Below are 16712 nucleotides of genomic sequence, written 5' to 3'. Positions count from 1 at the left end.
GGTAGTGATAGTGAGGGAAATATACTGAAACAGACCCAGAATCATGATCCTGTCTTAGGGAGTTCCTGTGATGGTTAGGTGGGGACAGCCAATAGGCAGGCCAATAGGGAGCCAAAGGGGGAAATTTTAGTTATCACCAACATAGAGGGCTGGGAGCCCCAGCAGAGAAAATGTAGACATAGCCTAGAGCAGCAGTTCTCAGCAGGAGATAATCTCCCTCACCCGCAGAGAAAGTTTTGCAACTGGGGGATGCTACTGGAATCAGCAGGTAGTGGCAGCGATGCAGCTAAACTTTATCCTACAACAGAAATGTCAATAGTGCCTAAGCTGAAAAAAGCCCTGGTGCAGTGGACTGATTCTCAAACTTTTGGTCTCAGAATTCCTTCATATTCTTAAGGATATCCAAAGAGCTTTTGCTTATGTCATGCAGTCTCTGGAAAATTCCATGGCACACACAATAGAAAATGACCATGAAAAAGCCTTGTCGTGAATAGTTTTGACTTCGTGAACCGTGAAAGGGTCTCCTGAACGGGTAGAAAGCCAAAAAGGACCCTAGTTTGAAAATCTCTGTCCTGGAATTTAAACGTGGCACCTCTGGAACTGGAATTCCTGAGTTCCAACCACAACTCCACTACTTACTAGTGGGGCAAAGTGAATTAACGTTTCTGGTCCTCAACATCCCCATTGTTTCCCATAGGCAACCTGCTGCCTAAGACTACTATTTATGTGCAATAAAACACCTAAACAGGGCCAACTATTATTATCAGTGCTGTAACTCCAATAAAAATATACCTGGCCCGGGGCTGACTTGCCTTCAACACTTCTGTCAAGAGGATAAATCTAGTTCACACAAGGAAGAGGCCCACAGGCCTGGGTAGCGCCCTGGAAGTCATGCCCTCTTTTGCATTAGTTTCTGATGGAGAAGGGTAGTGCAATGAAGGAAGGGCATCCTGGTCAGGCCTGCAAAAAGGCCGCTCCCAGGATACAGGCGCGCGGTCCTCAGCAGAGCATGGGATAGAAAGGTCCTGGAAGCTTCCCCTGAGCACGTCCCAATATGTCCACCTCGGGGACCACTACCTCTACTTTCCACACAATCGTTTGTCCTGACTCAACATGGCGTTAGAATCCCACAAGACACCTTGGTCCTCAGTTCCCACCTGGAGGATTTACCCCGCCTATTGGTGGCGGAAATCACCGCCCACGGGCCTATGCCTGCCCAGCCCCTCGACGAGTTCGAGCGCGGGGGTCCCTTTTCAAGATGGCAGTAGCCCCCTGGCTGTATGGGGGGCTCTGCTTCCGTTTCCGGGACCAAAATCCGGAAGTGGCCGTTGAGGGGCCCTTCCTACTCCCAGCTGCGGTGGCCGTTAGAGGAGGGCAAATGGCTATGGCGGCGGTCGCAGCGAATCCCGCGGATACGGCTGCGACTGCGGTCGACCACCGAAAGCCACAGCGGGAAAAGGTGCCGGGCCTGGAGAGCCAACGGCGCCAGATAGAGAATGGGCGACGGCGTCCGCTGCGGGTCGGCGAAAGCTGGTAAGGCAGAGCTGAAAGCGGAGCCTCGGCTTGAGGGGACTGTGGGGAACGTGGCGGCGGAGGTCCACGTGAGAGCCGCCCTGGGGAGGAGGAATGGCCTATGGGACTGGGAACGAGAGGGGCGGGGAAGTGCCTAGTCTGAGAAAGAGGTGGGGCCTGTGCGATGCAGCCTGACAGCGCGGCGCGATTTGGCGCGCAGAGGCAGGGGGCGGGTCATGAGAAGGCACGGCCGCGGCGGCGGGGCGAGGCCAGCGAGGTGGACCTTGTAACTTGGGAAGGAGGGGATCTCAACAACAGAGCTGGGGAGCGTAGTCTGCGGGGCGTAACGAAGCATCTGGGGGCGGGCCGTGACTACTGCGCGGCGCCTGAGAACGAATTCAAGGCCGGTGACGTCTGGCTGAGGAGAGGATAGGGAGGCGGAGCGGGTCGGGGAAGAGGGAGGGAGTCGGACCCTGAGTGGTGGAGAGAGCTGGAGCCTGGGAACGAGGCTCGTGACTAGGCCGAGGGGCGTGTCCTGAGGCCGTGGAGAGACTGCAGAGGGGAGGTGGTGCCCGTGAAGCAGAAAATGGCGCCTGCGAATGAGCAAAGCTTGTGAAGCGGCGAGGTTTTTGCCTCTGGCCAAGCTCTTCGTCCCAGGACGGGAGAAAGTGCAGGTGATTGGCACGGGAGGGGCCTTCGATGTTACGTTTGTTTTCTGTTTTAGTAGTGCTTTGTTTTGTAATCAAGAAAAAACAGCTATTTTTAAAATATCAATGCGTATCTTGATAAATTGACTTGTTTAATTGATTTCTTTGCTAACCTCTGCTCGAAATGTACTGTTCCTGGGTTCATTTTATTTCTCGCCGAGTTGCATCTCGTTTTTTAAGTTGTGAAATACGTAAGACCTGCAAAGATTATATGAAACGTTTACGTAGGCCAGGTTGATGGACATTTTATAAAAATAAACGATCTGTACTTTTCAAAAATTTCAAGGTCGGGAAGAACTGTTCCAAGTTGAAGAAATTAACGGGATTTAACGAATGCATAACTAAATGCAATGTGTTATCCTAGATTGGATCCCGGAGCAGAAAAAATAAATTATTTAAAAATCTTTTTTTCACCTCATAAAGTGAACTTTCTCTCTTTTACTGTAAAAGATATGAATGAGGAAATTGATAAAATGTTTACCAAAGTCTGTAGACTAGATGTTAGTACTGCTAATTTCTTGGTTTTGATCATTGTATTGTGATTGTGAAAGATAATATCTTTGTTTTTAGGAAATTCATTTAGGGTTAAAGAACCGAAATATTTAAGGTTAAAGAACCATTGTGTAAGCAAGCTTACTGTGAAATGGTTGAAAGAATAGAATATATAAAGACGTGTTTAAAGAAATAATGACCGAGTGAGTAAAAATTTAAATTTGGAGAATCTTGAATGAAGGGCACGGAGAAATTCTTTGTATTATTTTTACGACTTTTCTGAGTCTATTTCTAAGTTAAAAATTTAAAGAATAATACAAAATTTGTGAATTAACCACCTAGGTTAAGATTCAAACCGTTACCTTAAGAAATTCTGTGCTGCTCCGGGATGAAAATTCCCCTCCCTGCCTGAATTTTTGATTTAGTTATCAGTTTCCTACCATTGTATGCGTCCCTGAATAGTATTTGTGGTCTAAGCTTTCATTTTATGGGAGGATATGTGTGAAATCAGACTGGCTGCGTATCAAGTACCCTTTGCATCGTATCAGGTGGGTACTCAGTATCTACATGATGTCATTGGTGACGGTAGCCCTGATCACTTGGTGAAGGTATTTGCTGGGTTTCTCCACTGTACTAGTATTATTTTCTTGTTTCTATACGGAGTGAGTCTTTATGTCCATCCTTACCTCAGAACGTTTCAAGAGTCTTACTGTTTCATGCAGTGTAAATGCTGAAATTCTTACAGTGACTTGCAGGGCTTTACAGTTTCCAGGCTGGTATCTGGCTGTGATCGTTTCTCCCATTTCTCTTCAGATTACCCTCCCCCCTTATTTTCTCCATCCGGCTGTATTGGCTGTATTGGACTCTTGGCATTCCTGCATTGCCGCAAGCAAGGTCTCACCTGAAAGCCTTTAGGATAGAAGTGAGGTTTGCTCCTTTTAGAGTTCTTTAATCACAGTACTAGCGAAATACATATTCCTGTTACTGGAGAGACAAGTTAAGATTCCCCAAATCGGAAATATGAAACCAAGCAGTTTTACTATTACACTATAGCTCTCCAGCAAGGTACAGCCTCAGTCCATCTTGAGAGTAAACGACAATAACAGAAATATTGCTATAGTCCATTTGGAGGTGTTCAGAAGGGCTTGCAGGCTTTAGTTCCTGCCCCATCTTTCTTACTTTTACAGTCTTGTGACAATAGCCTTTAAAAGTATCCCACCCATACCAGGTTTCCTTTTGGTGTGTTGAAAGTGTTTTGGAAGTAGATAGAGTTTGTGGTTGCACAACACTGAATGTACTAAATGCCACTAAATTGTTCACTTTTAAATGGTTAATTTTATGTTATTTGAATAATAAAATTAGGATGTGTCAATAAAAAGAATTATCCCATCAATGTTGGTTAAGCATTGAAGCCAGTTTAATTTGCTGTCTTTTTTATAAGGGGTCACTGGAGTGATCAGGAATTTTGTGTTCATAAAGCATTTCAAAGTCTTGGACCTATCGCAAATCATATACCTAAATATACATGTTAATATTTGCACTTTCTAGCTTTTGTCAACTGGCAGATCTGGGTGAGGGCATTTAATTTATTTGGCTATCTAAACTGATTAATTTCTGGGATAAGCTTAAATTTTAAGAGAAAATTCAAATCAATGATAGTATAGCCTCCTTGGCAAATTTTCGAAAGTGAACCATCTGAAGTTAAATCTGGGGTAGTGAAGGAGCCTCTGGTTGTTTGCAGGGTGTAGATAGTTTCCTAACAAGAGGTAGATAAGCATGAGCCTGTCTTTGTTCAGATCAAAGAAGGTGGCTGCCTGGGTGCAGTGTTGCAGAATCGATTGTGATGTGTGAAGGGAAAACAATTTCTCTCCGGAACTTAAGAGACTAGCCAGTGGCCAAGGCGTATTTATCCTGTGTAACAGCTGTAGCAGCAATTGTCAACCAAACATGTGAAAATTTCAGTCGGTTTAGTTCTAGGGTCTTCATTAAAGGTTAGTGCTGTGCAGACTTCTCCTAAAGCTGTTACACAGGATAATTATGCCTTGGCCACTGGATCTAATGAAAGAGTGAAATAAATAATAGGCCTCCAACAATTCCCCTGTAATTGAGTCAGCACCCCTAGTATCTGCTCAGATTTTTTATGAACCAAAAAGGGAAAGGGGGTTGTGAGTCTAAAGTTCTAGAGGGGGGGATCTTTTGGTAGAAAGTTATTGTACTAGTCTTTGTTGCTTGAAAAAGAGTATGCTCTTTAGCTTCAAAAGTATGCAGTTATTGAAAGGTTTTTATATTAGTATATCTAATTATATATAATTAACCATAACTAACCTAGGAAGATAAACTTTCTTTTTGGTTTGTCATTTTTAAAAATTTTAAAAAGTTTGAAAAATGAAAAATTTTAGGTAAACCTAATGCATTCCTTTTGTAGGGTGAAGGAGTAGATCTTTGTGATATCTCCCAGAGATAGTTTAGGCAGAAAAGAACATTTGAACAATGTTACTGTTCTTACTTTGGCCTGAATTTTGGAAAGACAAAGCAAGAATAGTTCGTTGTTTTATATTTATTTCTGTATTTTTGGCTGCGTCAGGTCTTAGTTGCAGCGTGTGTACTCAGTAGCCCTGCAGCATGTGAGATCTTACAGGGATCGAACCCCCATCCCCTGCATGGTAAGGCAGGTCTCAACCACCGACCAGCAAGGGAATCCCAAGAATAGTTGTTGTTGCTTTTTTAAAAACAAGATATAAATCGAAGTGAAGACAAGAAATATTTATAGTCAACCTTGTAAAACATACAGTGATAAATAGCAACGATTATTGGGAGCTTAACTTTTCTTAAAAGCAAGAATTCTTTTTAAAAAGTGAGTTAAGAGAGGTCAAAAGGCACCAAGAGTTGACAGTAATTTGGTGACAAAAAAGGAGCTTCCAGTCTGGGCATAAGTTAACGTAGTCATTTTCTAGGGGAAAAAAAAAAAAAACCCAATTCTAATTTTCCTCCTTTGGTGCATTATTCATGTAACAATTTACAGAAAGGACTTATTTATATCCATTTTTATTTATGTATTTAGGCTTATATAGATATATAAGTAATTTAGAACAGTGTAATTTATATCTGAATAAGCTAACAACCTTTTAATAAAATGAGTAGGAAATCATATCTTAGTTTATATCCATATTTCTGTTTCTCCATAATTATTATACCTAGCAATGTAATGATTAACCAAAATAACCGATATTTTCTCCAGACACGAGAAATCTAGAGGACAGACGATCTTGTTTAGTAATTTCTTTCCATAAGTACAAGTTTCATATCACTTGAACAAATTGGAGGAAACGGAAACATAAGTGACTTTAACAAGATCCATCTTATTTCTGTATATTAGCAATAAGAAATTAGAAAGTTAGAATTTTAGAGATACATTTACATTAGCAACCAAAAAAAAAAAAACATGAGCATGTAGGAGTAAATGTAATCATGTGCGTGCTTTTCCATTAGACACTGACAACTCTATATGTCCTGTCACCTGAGCTGACAAATTATGAGCCATCCCAATTCAGAAATGTTAAAAAAAATTCAAAGTGTCTTTGAATTGAAAAAAACATTGTAGTAATATTTTGTGAAAATTTATGTAAAGCTTCAGTCTTCTATGAAGGCTTCAGAAATTCATGTTGTAGCCAGGTGTGGAGGTTTTGTTTACCACTGTAAATAAAAAGTTATTTTAATGTTAATTTTCCTTTAAAATCTGCTTTAAAAAAACCTGTTAAGCTGTGCCTCCTTTTGTGTCAAAGTTCCCATTAACAAGAAACTAGCTTTACTGAGTAAATTCACCTCATAGACCATCCACAGAAGCAGTTAAAACCTTGAAGGTACAAGTGGTAGAGGGTAAAGTCCGTGATAGAATCTTCTAGATGGGTGTCTGTGGCATGAACGACCAGGGTGGGGATGGTGTGTGTGTGTGTCCCCAGCCTGAGTGAAGTGTGGGATCTGTGGGGGGTCACTGCAAACCGCCCCCCTCCAAATAAATAAAACAGCCCGCAGAAAAGTTTGCCTATTTTGGGCGACATTCCAGGTTAACAAAGAAAAGTGCCATTTTAAAGAATCTAATGTATACAGTTAAATAGCTAGAAAACGGTTACATATTTTTCATCCATTTTGTAGCTTTTTGAAAAGTTTTTATTTGAGGCTGTTAAATACTTTGGATAGCCTTCTATGTATCAAAAATTGCATAGCAGGAACTTCCCTGGCAATCTGATGGTTAAGACCGTCAGCTTCCACTGCAGGGGGGCATGATTTGATCCCTGGATGGGGAACTAAGATCATGCTGTGGGGCATGCCGCCCCTCAAAAAAAAAAGTCCATTTCAGAGCAGGTTTCTGTTGCAGAGCGATGAGGTGGGGGTCGAGGGGTGCCGGCATGAGGATTATGTGTACGTGAACTTTGTTGTCTGAGCCCTAGGATTGGAATGATAACAGCTAATGTTTATTTAGCACTTTCTATATATCAGATATTCTGCAGACTTGAGAATTTCTCATGGCATTCTACACAGGCACATTTCAGCAGTCCTAAATGTTTATCCTAGTAGTGCCTATAAAAGTGTCTCCTTTAAAAGAGAGCAGGTCAAACTGTACTTAAAGATGGTTCAGATGGTAAATTTTATGTTACATGTTTTTCACAGTTTTACACAGAGTGAGCTAGTCACCATACGATTAGAAATTTATTATAACATCAAAATAAATCCTAAAGACAAAAAAATTATTTTAAAGGTCACAGTGTGCAGTTTTTGAAGGAGGACTTTGTGATTCTTTTAGCAGTTGAAATTTTTTTTAAATTTCTGAGTGAATTTTCCATATTTAACAATCCATTTCTCAGCTGAAGAGTTTTGTATCCTGTACAAACATTGCACATTCAAAAAATGGCTGAAGTCTTATAACATTAGCTGCAAATAACAATTATTTTGAATCTAATTTGATTGTGTTACCCCACAGACTAATACAAGTAAATTATCATTTATTCTATAATAAAATCTCATGTTTTCTGGCATCATGGTATGAGTTTGGTTTTGGTTGTTGTTTTATTTTTTAGCTCTGTATTAGTTTCAGATGTTCATGAAACTTATCTTCTTGGTAACGTGTGGATACGTTTAGTCCAATAACCATGGGACGTGGTACCACACACCACCAGATAACTGTGCGACACCCTTGTCACCTGTCTGGTCCAGGTTCCTCGTGGGGCATCACTGGTACAAGCAGTGGGAGGTGTACGTGCGGGGAGGAAATCAGGACTCCAGCACCTTCCCTGGCTGCATCAACAATGCTGAACTCTTTGAAGGTACCAGGCTTCTGCCTCCCCATGTCAGCTGAGCCCTGGACTTCTTGTCATCTCTGTCCCAACAAACGATCATGAGCCCCTTCTCTGTGCTAGGTCATTGGTGAGATGGCCAGACTGACTCATCACTTTCCTTCCCTGATTGTTCCTCTGCCACCTCCCCCTGCCCTCCTGCAGACCAGGTAAACTGGCGCCTCAAGAAGGGATTGGTGGAAGGTGAGGACTATGTGCTGCTCCCAGCGGCTGCTTGGCATTACCTGGTCAACTGGTATGGTCTAGAGCATGGCCAGCCTCCCATTGAACGCAAGGTATAGTGGGTGGTGCGGGTGCTGCAGGGTGGGGGTTGACTTCTGGTGGGGGGAAGCGTAGGAAGAAGGCCTTAAAGGTCCAGGACGGGTCCAGACCTGTGTGTTCATGTCCGCTGTATCCATACACCTGGCTCTGCCCTTCTTAGGTCATTAGACGATATCTTGCTGCATCCCCTGTGTTTGCTTGCCTGTGTGTGCTCACTTCACACAGCCTCGTACGTGTGTCTGTGCCATGTGTGTTCGTCTCTGTGGATGCTCCTCTGATTGCAGAGGTGGTCACCCTGTGTCGGTGTGTGCACACGGTGGGTACGCCAGTGTGTGTACCCTTCCCTCCTTGCAGGTTGTGGAACTGCCCAGCACCCACAAGGTTGAAGTGTACTCAGTAGAACTGTTGCTTGTCCGGCACAGTGATATGGACACACCTCACACGGCTCAATTCAGCCAGACAGATTCTGTTGGTGAGCCCATGGGTCATGGAATGGATTGGCATTCCCAGCAACAGTCATGGTTCAGTGATCTAAGGAGTCTGAGGTCAAGAAGGAGGGGATCCTTCAGGGTACCAGGACGACCTTGAACAACGTGCACCATCCCCCTCCACAGACCTAGTTTTGCACACCGCTCGAGAGCAGTTTCTGGTGAGCCCCCAGGAAGAGACTCGGCTGTGGATCAAGAACGCGGAGGGCTCTTTTGAGAGGTTGTGCAACACCCGCATCACAGTGCTTGACGCCGCTCTCAAGACTGGGCAGGTGAGGGTGGGGAGGACTTGTTTGCCCACAGGCCATGCTCAGATTCAGAGAAGTGAGAGCTCGGTACCCATGGGCCCTCCATGAATGCCTTCCCTGTTTTTTACTCCTCTTCCTCCAACCCAGGTGGTTGTCATGGAGACCCGAAACAAGGATGGCACTTGGCCCAGTGCCCAGCCACATGACACGTGAGCCTTCGGGGTTTCTGGTCCAGAGTGGGGTCCCACAGTCGGCACACTGAGCCCATGAGCACATTTTCTCTGTGCATGGTACTTCTTCAGCTGATAAAAACTCATCCGTTTCAGGCGCAGCACATTGGAGGAGGAAGAGGACTTCCAGGGCCAGCCAGGCATTTGTGGTCTTACCAATCTGGGCAACACATGCTTCATGAACTCGGCCCTGCAGGTTGGACCATGAGGTCTAGGTCTGGTGCAGCATGGGGGTGGATTCACGAATTGGAAATGGAGGACAGAGTTGGGGGCACTGCAGGGCAAGGTGTCAGGTTGGAAGCTAGGTCCCCACAGTCTGGCTTGATGTGCCCATGTTTCTTTCTGAAATACCTGTGCCTTTCCTCTCCACTTGCTCCCTGCTCTCCCTAGTCTCCTCTCCTTCATCACCACATTCTTCTTTCTCCTGAAGTGCTGTTCTCTCCTCTCCCCTACTCCTCTGCCCATTCCCTTCTTTCCCCTTCATCCTCCTCCCCCTTCCTTTCATCCATCCCCACCTTGGTTACGTTTTTCTCCCCTTCACTCACCTGGCTCCTGCCTCCTACAGTGCCTCAGTAACGTGCCGCAGCTCACAGAGTACTTCCTTAAAAACCGATACCTGGAGGAGCTCAACTTCTGCAACCCACTGGGCATGAAGGGGGAGATTGCACAGGCCTATGCGGACCTGGTGAAACAGGCATGGTCTGGCCACCACCGCTCCATTGTGCCCCAGGTGTTCAAGGTGTGGCTCAGCCCTGGCTAGCCCCTATCTGCCCCCCAACCCCCAACCCCCACCCCCCACTCATCTCCTCCCTCATGCCTTGACGCCCCGCCCATCTCCTCAGACCAAGGTCGGCCACTTTGCGTCCCAGTTTCTGGGCTACCAGCAGCATGACTCACAGGAGCTGCTGTCGTTCCTCCTGGATGGGCTACACGAGGACCTCAATCGCATCAAGAAGAAGGAATATGTGGAGCTATGTGATGCTGCTGGGAGGCCAGATCAGGTGGGTGCTTCCAGAAGACCCCCATCATGAGAGCCTTGTTAAAGCCACTAGGACCTCTGCCACAGGGATTTTCTGGCCCCCCTGGGGTGCCCTCACCACTCCCCATTTTTGGTTAAGCTCATCTTCCCTGACCTCAGTCCCATCCTCATCTTCACCATATCTCCACATCTGCTCCTACACCCAGTGAGAGTTAACTCCCACCCAGTCTCCTTCCCCAAGTAACCGCTAGCCCTGACAGTGAACAACACAGTCTCCAGGTGGCCCTCACTATAACTCTGTCTCTGGACTTTACCAGTGGCCTTAACCTTTACTCCCATGTGCACCCTGCCTGCAAACCATGGTTTTCCCCAGCCCCTGGCATCCCTCACCACTCAGCACTACACTGTCAACAGGAGGTTGCTCAGGAAGCCTGGCAAAACCACAAACGGCGGAATGATTCTGTGATCGTGGACACTTTCCATGGCCTCTTCAAATCCACACTGGTGTGCCCTGATTGTGGCAATGTGTCTGTGACCTTCGACCCCTTCTGCTACCTCAGTGTCCCACTGCCTGTGAGCCATAAGAGGGTCATGGAGGTCTTCTTTGTCTCCATGGACCCCCGCCGCAAGCCGGAGCAGGTATGAGGGGAACGAGGACGGGGGTGTAATGAGGGACCTGCACTCATAGAGTTGGTTTGATTACTCAGCCATACCTCAGGGTTTCCTGCACTAACTCACCACACATCCTTCTGCTCTTCTGTGGTTACCATTTCTCCCTCAGCACCGGCTCGTGGTCCCCAAGAAAGGCAAGATCTCGGATCTGTGTGTGGCTCTGGCCAAACACACTGGCATCTCGCCAGAAAGGGTGAGGCTCTGCAGATGGAAGGAAGGTGGGATACAGGGGCAAGGAAACCAAGGGAGGCAGAAAGGCCTGTGGGAGATCTTGCAGACTGATCGGTCCCCTCTCTGTAACCCATTCCCAGATGATGGTGGCTGATGTCTTCAGTCACCGCTTCTACAAGATCTACCAGCTGGAGGAGTCCCTGAGCAGCATCTTGGACCGAGATGATATCTTCATGTGAGTAAGAAGACCAGGGGAGATGGGGTTTCTTAGGAACCTCCTTTGTTAACCACCTTCCCTCTCCCTTCCTCAGCCTGCTCAGGGCTTCAGCCATGTACCTTAGCAAGGCAGGCTGCTAGGGGCTGTCAGTGAGTGGGGTGAAATCCTTATGCAGGGTGTCCTTGGGTGTTTTCTTCCTTATTATGTGAGGGAGGCTCCTGTTTATTTTATTCAGCACTTAACTAGTACCTCATATGTACCAGATGCTGATCTGCACTCCTTACTCACTTTGCAGGCCACAAAACCCAAATGATTTTTAAGATAGGGAATGTTAAGCTGCTTTCTGAACATAAAAGCATTCAGAACAAGTTTGGGACTTCCCTGGCAGTTAGGACTTTGTGCTTCCACTTCAGGGAGCATGGGTTCTATCCCTGATTGGGAACTAAGGTCCCACATGCCATGTGGTGTGGCCAAAAAGAAAAACATGTTTGAAATGTTTGGGTAACTGAAATAGAAGGTGCTTTGTGAGTAGAAAAGTTCTTTGTAACCAAGCAGTTTTCCAAAAAAAAAAAAAATTGTTTTAGATCCTTGTGTCACGAAAAATTTTTGTCAGCTCCCTCAGTGCTCTAATAACACCAAAAGACTTTATCTAATATCACATAAACAAGGTGCTGTGTAAATGATCCAAAACCCTGGGTGACTCTTTGGACCCTTTTAAGAATACTTTCAGGCTGTGAGTAGTGAGTGGCTGGAGCAACTGGGGCAGAGTCCTTGAATCCCTCTTGGGTATATTTATCAGACGGGACCTGATGTTCATCTCCCACAGATATGAGGTGTCGGGCAGGGCTGCTATTGGTGAGAACTCCAGAGAGGATGTTGTGCTTCCTGTCTACCTGCGGGAGCGCACCCCAGCCCGGGACTATAACAGTTCCTATTACGGCTTGATGCTCTTTGGGCACCCGCTCCTGGTGTCAGTGCCCCGGGACCGGCTCTCGTGGGACGCCCTGTATCACATCCTGCTGTACCGCCTCTCGTGAGTCTGCGCTTTCAGGTCAGGTGGGGAGGTGGGGTCAGAACTCAGAGCCGAGTGTCCAACCACTTGGTTGCCACCTTCCGTCCAGCTCCTGAAGACAGTTCAAACTTAACATGGCCAGAGAGTAACTTGTAGGCTTTTTTCTTCCTCTAAATTTCTGACTTCGCCACCACCTCACCTAGGTGCCAGGGATATAGGAGTGAACATGGCAGACAACGTCATCTTGTACTTAATTGTCTTCCTAGGAGAGTCTTGGTTATTTGTGTTTCGATCGATTTTTATTGTGCTTAAAACCCAGAGTCCCCACCAGGCAAACAGCAGTGCACTATCTGGCTTCACCTCTCCCTCACGTGGCACTTATGCATGCTCCTCGGAGGCCTTCCCTGATGGAAATGTGCAGCTGATCATGTATCTGTATAACAGTGGCTTATCATACTTAAGATCCACACTCCTTAACTGTGGCCCACAAGATCCTCCATTGTCAGGCCATCTCTTCCCACGTTCCTGTAGCATCTCTTGAGACCTTCTGGCTCCTCCTCCACAACTGTGTGTGTGGGGGTTGACCCATGGCTTCCCATCATAAGCAAAGTGGACTTCTGGGCTCTGTCCTCCCTGCCCTCTGGCGCCCTCCTTGAGAGTCTCCTCTGTTCTGTTGGCAGACGCTACGTGACCAGACCCAGCTCGGATGATGAGGATGACGGGGATGAGAAAGGTGAGGAAGAGGAAGGAGAGCAAATCCGCAAGGATGAGTGTCTGTACATGGATCCACAAGGATGAGGGTCTCCTATGGCCTGAGGGAGGGTCAGTGGGTCAGTGGTGGGTCTGGGGTGGGTCTGACACACACACAGGGTCCACCTGGATGTGCATTGCTGCTCAGCCCTCTGGGGTTCACACATTCCCACCTCTGACATCCTCCCCCAATCCTAGCAGACCTGGAGGATAAGGATAGGCTCCCTAAGCCTGGACGTGTGACTGAGGGCAGCTCCCAAGACCCTGGGCTGGAGCAGGCTGGACCTAGCTCCAGAGTCGTGAGCAGAAGTCGGGCCCCTGTGGACAACTCTCCTGGGCCATCTCACTGGCCCCAGAGGGCACGGCGCAAGCACCTCTTCACCCTGCACACAGTGAATTCCAATGGGACCAGTGACCGCTCGACCTTCAACGAGGATACCCATGGTGTCTCCTTCAGCTGTGAGCCAGGATTGGGAGGCGGGAGGGGGTATTCCTTGGCAGCAGGGCCCATGACCACCTCCCCTCGCCCCTAGCCCAGCCGTACATTGCCATCGACTGGGAACCAGAGATGAAGAAGCGTTACTATGACGAGGTGGAGGCTGAGGTAAAGGAGATCTCGGGGATGGCAGGGAGGGGGATGCACTTTCAGTTGGCACCACACACACCCTCTCCTACCTCAGCTGAGCCGTGATCACAGAGCTCCCGGGGCCTCAGATTCTTAACTTCAAAGTCCATGCCCTTAACCACTTAGCGTGCATCTTCCACCCCTACTCCTTTTTATCCCCCAAGGGAATGGCTACTCACACCAGTATTCTTGCCTGGAGAATTCCATGGACAGGGGAGCCTGGCAGGCTACAGTCCACGGGGTTACAAAGAGTCCAACACAGCTGAGTGACTTTCACTTTTCATCCTCATACCTGCCATCCACTCCCCAAACCTAGGGCTACGTGAAGCATGACTGCGTTGGGTACGTGCTGAAGAAGGCACCAGTGCAGCTGCAGGAATGCATTGAGCTCTTCACCACCGTTGAGACCCTAGAGAAGGAAAACCCCTGGTAAGGGACCAGAACAGGGCCTCTGGGGGTGCTATTAGGTAGGACCACCTCCGCCCAGCCCCTGTTACCACTAAATACACCTTCCCCCACCTGCTCATTCGATCGCCTCCTGCCACTCTGGCCACCAACAGCCCAAGCCTATTTCCACCTCAGAGCCTTTGCCCGAGCTGTTCCTTCTCCCAAAATCATCCTTCCTCCAATTATCTACAGGACTTGACCTCCTTCATTTTGCTCAAGTCTCTCTTCAAATATCACCTTATCAGAGAGGCCTTCTCTTATTCTTCTGTTAAAAACTGCTTCTCCCCCAGCCATCAGCTCCCTCCATTCCTTTCATGTGCTGTTTTTGTCTGAGCCTAGCATTTCTTTTTTGCTCCATTAACACCCCTTGATGTCACATCTTAGGTTCTTCTCTTACGTCGTTTTTTGTCTTTCCTGTTAGAGTGAGCCCCTTGAGAGTGAAAACATTTTAAGTTCACTGTGTGTCTCTTCTCATTGGTTATAATGGTGTGGGCTGTGCAGTAGATGCTCATTAAGATGTTGGAGAATAAGTGAAACAGAAAGAACTGAAAAGATAAAGCCAATCTCAAAAATAAGAGGAGCATCTCCACGAAGCAGAAAGGGAACAAATATGAAGTAGTGCCGTCTACTTCATATCAACAGTAGGCCGTCAGCAAATACCTGGCGAGTGAGTAAAACAGAAGAGAGAAAACCAGAGGGACAGAGGCAGGCTCAAAAAGATGACTAGGGTCTGCCAGACCAGAATCCAAACAAAAACACATGCCAGTACAAAAGTGCCTATGTTGGGCAATTGATAAGTACGTGGCAAGGTTTTAACAAGCATGCTAAAGTAACATAGGAGTAGGCCCATCAAAGCTACATGGCAACAAGAGCTCAGAAAGTGTCTGTCTCCTGACCTGGGCTCCATCTCTAGGTACTGCCCCACTTGCAAGCAGCACCAGCTGGCCACCAAGAAGCTGGACCTGTGGATGCTACCAGAGACACTCATCATCCACCTGAAGCGCTTTTCCTACACCAAGTTCTCCAGAGAAAAGCTGGACACCCTTGTGGAGTTTCCTATCCGGTCTGGGGCCTGGGGAGGCTGGCTGGGGACAGGAGTGGGGTGGGGAGGAAGGCAGGGACTGGGGGAAGGGGGCGCCACTGATATTAACCCTTGCCACACCCACAGGGACCTGGACTTCTCTGAGTTTGTCATCAAGCCACAGAACGACTCAGCCCGGGAGCTGTACAAATACGATCTGATCGCAGTTTCCAACCATTATGGGGGCCTGCGGGATGGACACTGTATGTACCCAGGGGCATGCTCAGGGTGGGGGCAATGGGGTTGGGATGTCCCAGTGGGTAAGTAGATGTGTGAACCAGTGGCGAGGTCATTGGTGTCAGAGGAGTGAGAGAGCCAACGTGGACCCTTCTTAGGGGCAGGAAGGTAGGTGAGGACTGCCTGCCCTCTCTTACAGACACGACATTTGCCTGCAACAAGGACAGTGGTCAGTGGCACTACTTCGATGACAGCAGCGTCTCACCTGTGACAGAGAATCAGATTGAGGTGATTCCTATCTTCCTTCCTCCCCTTCTCCCGATACCTTCTTCCCCAACCCACGCTGACTCCTGTCTTCTCCTCACAGTCCAAGGCAGCCTATGTCCTCTTCTACCAACGCCAGGACGTGGCACGCCGTCTGCAAACCCAGGCCAGCTCGTCAAAGCCCCCCGCATCGTCTGCCTGTGGTGCCCCACCCAAATCAGAGTTCGTGGATGTAAACTGAGGGGCCCTGGCCCTGCCACCAGGAAGGAAGCTGTCCCGGCTCTCTTCCTTCCTGAAGCCACCCCCATTCTCTTAACCCGAGTTATACGTGCCCCACGCCAGGCGTCACAGGCTTAGTTGTGGCTACTGTTCTCCTTGCTGCTATGTTGCGCTCTCCCAGGGAAGAAGAGGTCGTGTCTCCTTCCAGCAGTGTGTTCCCTGCCCGTGTTTGCCCTTTAGAGCATTAACCTTCCTTCTATTCTCTATTTATGATTCTCCCCTTCCTTCTTGTTCTCAATCTGGGGTGTTCTCAGGGGGTGGGGGTGGGGTGCACCTGAACAGAGTGTATTTTCTTATTGAGACCCTGTACCTTGCGCTGTGTATATATAAAAGTGCCAGTGTGTTCCTTGGCATTGTGGGTTTTTTTTTTTCCACATCCTTAACCAAGCACCAGTATTGTGCCTGTGTGCATAGTGAATGCCAGGTGTGTGATGGCTGCTGCTCTTGAGTGCTCATTGAGCACCATCTGTGTGCCAGGTCCTATTCTAAGTGCTTGTGAAGCACCATCTGTGCGCCAGACACAACTTTCAGCACCAACTGCATGCCCAGTGTTTTCTAAAACATTTTGCAAATATTGACTCATAATCCTCACAAGAGTCTCACGCGGGAGTTGTCATTGCCAATTTCAGGTGGGCAAACAGATGCAGAGGTCAAGTAATTGCTCTAGTTATGTCCAGAGGTCTAGGCACCTCATCACTTACACTGGAGGTAGTAGTCCCCAAAGGGGACATTTGACCTCTGTGGACCCA

General features: G+C 47.4%; 1 protein-coding gene across 22 annotated transcripts; it reads left to right on the top strand.

Moving 5' to 3' along the window:
- Window positions 1-1240: 1240 nt before the first annotated feature.
- USP11 (ubiquitin specific peptidase 11) lies at window positions 1241-16316 on the top strand. 22 transcript variants are annotated; one of them, XM_086386399.1, is made up of 21 exons: window positions 1241-1533; window positions 7923-8032; window positions 8207-8337; window positions 8678-8795; window positions 8938-9083; window positions 9207-9268; window positions 9386-9485; window positions 9855-10028; window positions 10132-10290; window positions 10683-10907; window positions 11050-11133; window positions 11252-11346; window positions 12155-12361; window positions 13021-13073; window positions 13292-13534; window positions 13624-13694; window positions 14032-14144; window positions 15076-15225; window positions 15331-15446; window positions 15620-15708; window positions 15788-16316. In XM_086386399.1, exons 1-21 carry the CDS (start codon window positions 1259-1261, stop codon window positions 15923-15925), a joined length of 2859 nt encoding a protein of 952 aa, XP_086242525.1. In that variant the 5' UTR covers window positions 1241-1258; the 3' UTR covers window positions 15926-16316. The 22 variants fall into 22 exon arrangements, with proteins under 22 accessions (XP_086242525.1, XP_086242523.1, XP_086242524.1 ...); XM_086386397.1 differs by having other exon boundaries at window positions 1244-1533; window positions 13292-13549; XM_086386398.1 differs by having other exon boundaries at window positions 1244-1533; window positions 13289-13534.
- Window positions 16317-16712: the final 396 nt, after the last annotated feature.

The sequence above is a fragment of the Bos grunniens genome, chromosome X, assembly GCF_055505025.1.
Source record: "Bos grunniens cultivar Pamir isolate PY7600 chromosome X, Bosgru_T2T1.0, whole genome shotgun sequence".
Lineage (NCBI taxonomy): Eukaryota > Metazoa > Chordata > Mammalia > Artiodactyla > Bovidae > Bos > Bos grunniens.
The sequence above is the reverse complement of the archived record's forward strand: the minus strand, read 5'-3'. Positions and strand labels throughout refer to the sequence as shown.

Bases quoted from the DNA above. Each gene is read 5' to 3' on its own strand.
- USP11 (XM_086386396.1), top strand. From the start codon at position 1,259: ATGGCAGTAGCCCCCTGGCTGTATGGGGGGCTCTGCTTCCGTTTCCGG. The intron at 8,033-8,206 runs GTACCAGGCTTC...GCCCTCCTGCAG, and splicing joins CAATGCTGAACTCTTTGAAG to ACCAGGTAAACTGGCGCCTC. The intron at 8,796-8,937 runs GTGAGCCCATGG...CCCCCTCCACAG, and splicing joins CAGCCAGACAGATTCTGTTG to ACCTAGTTTTGCACACCGCT.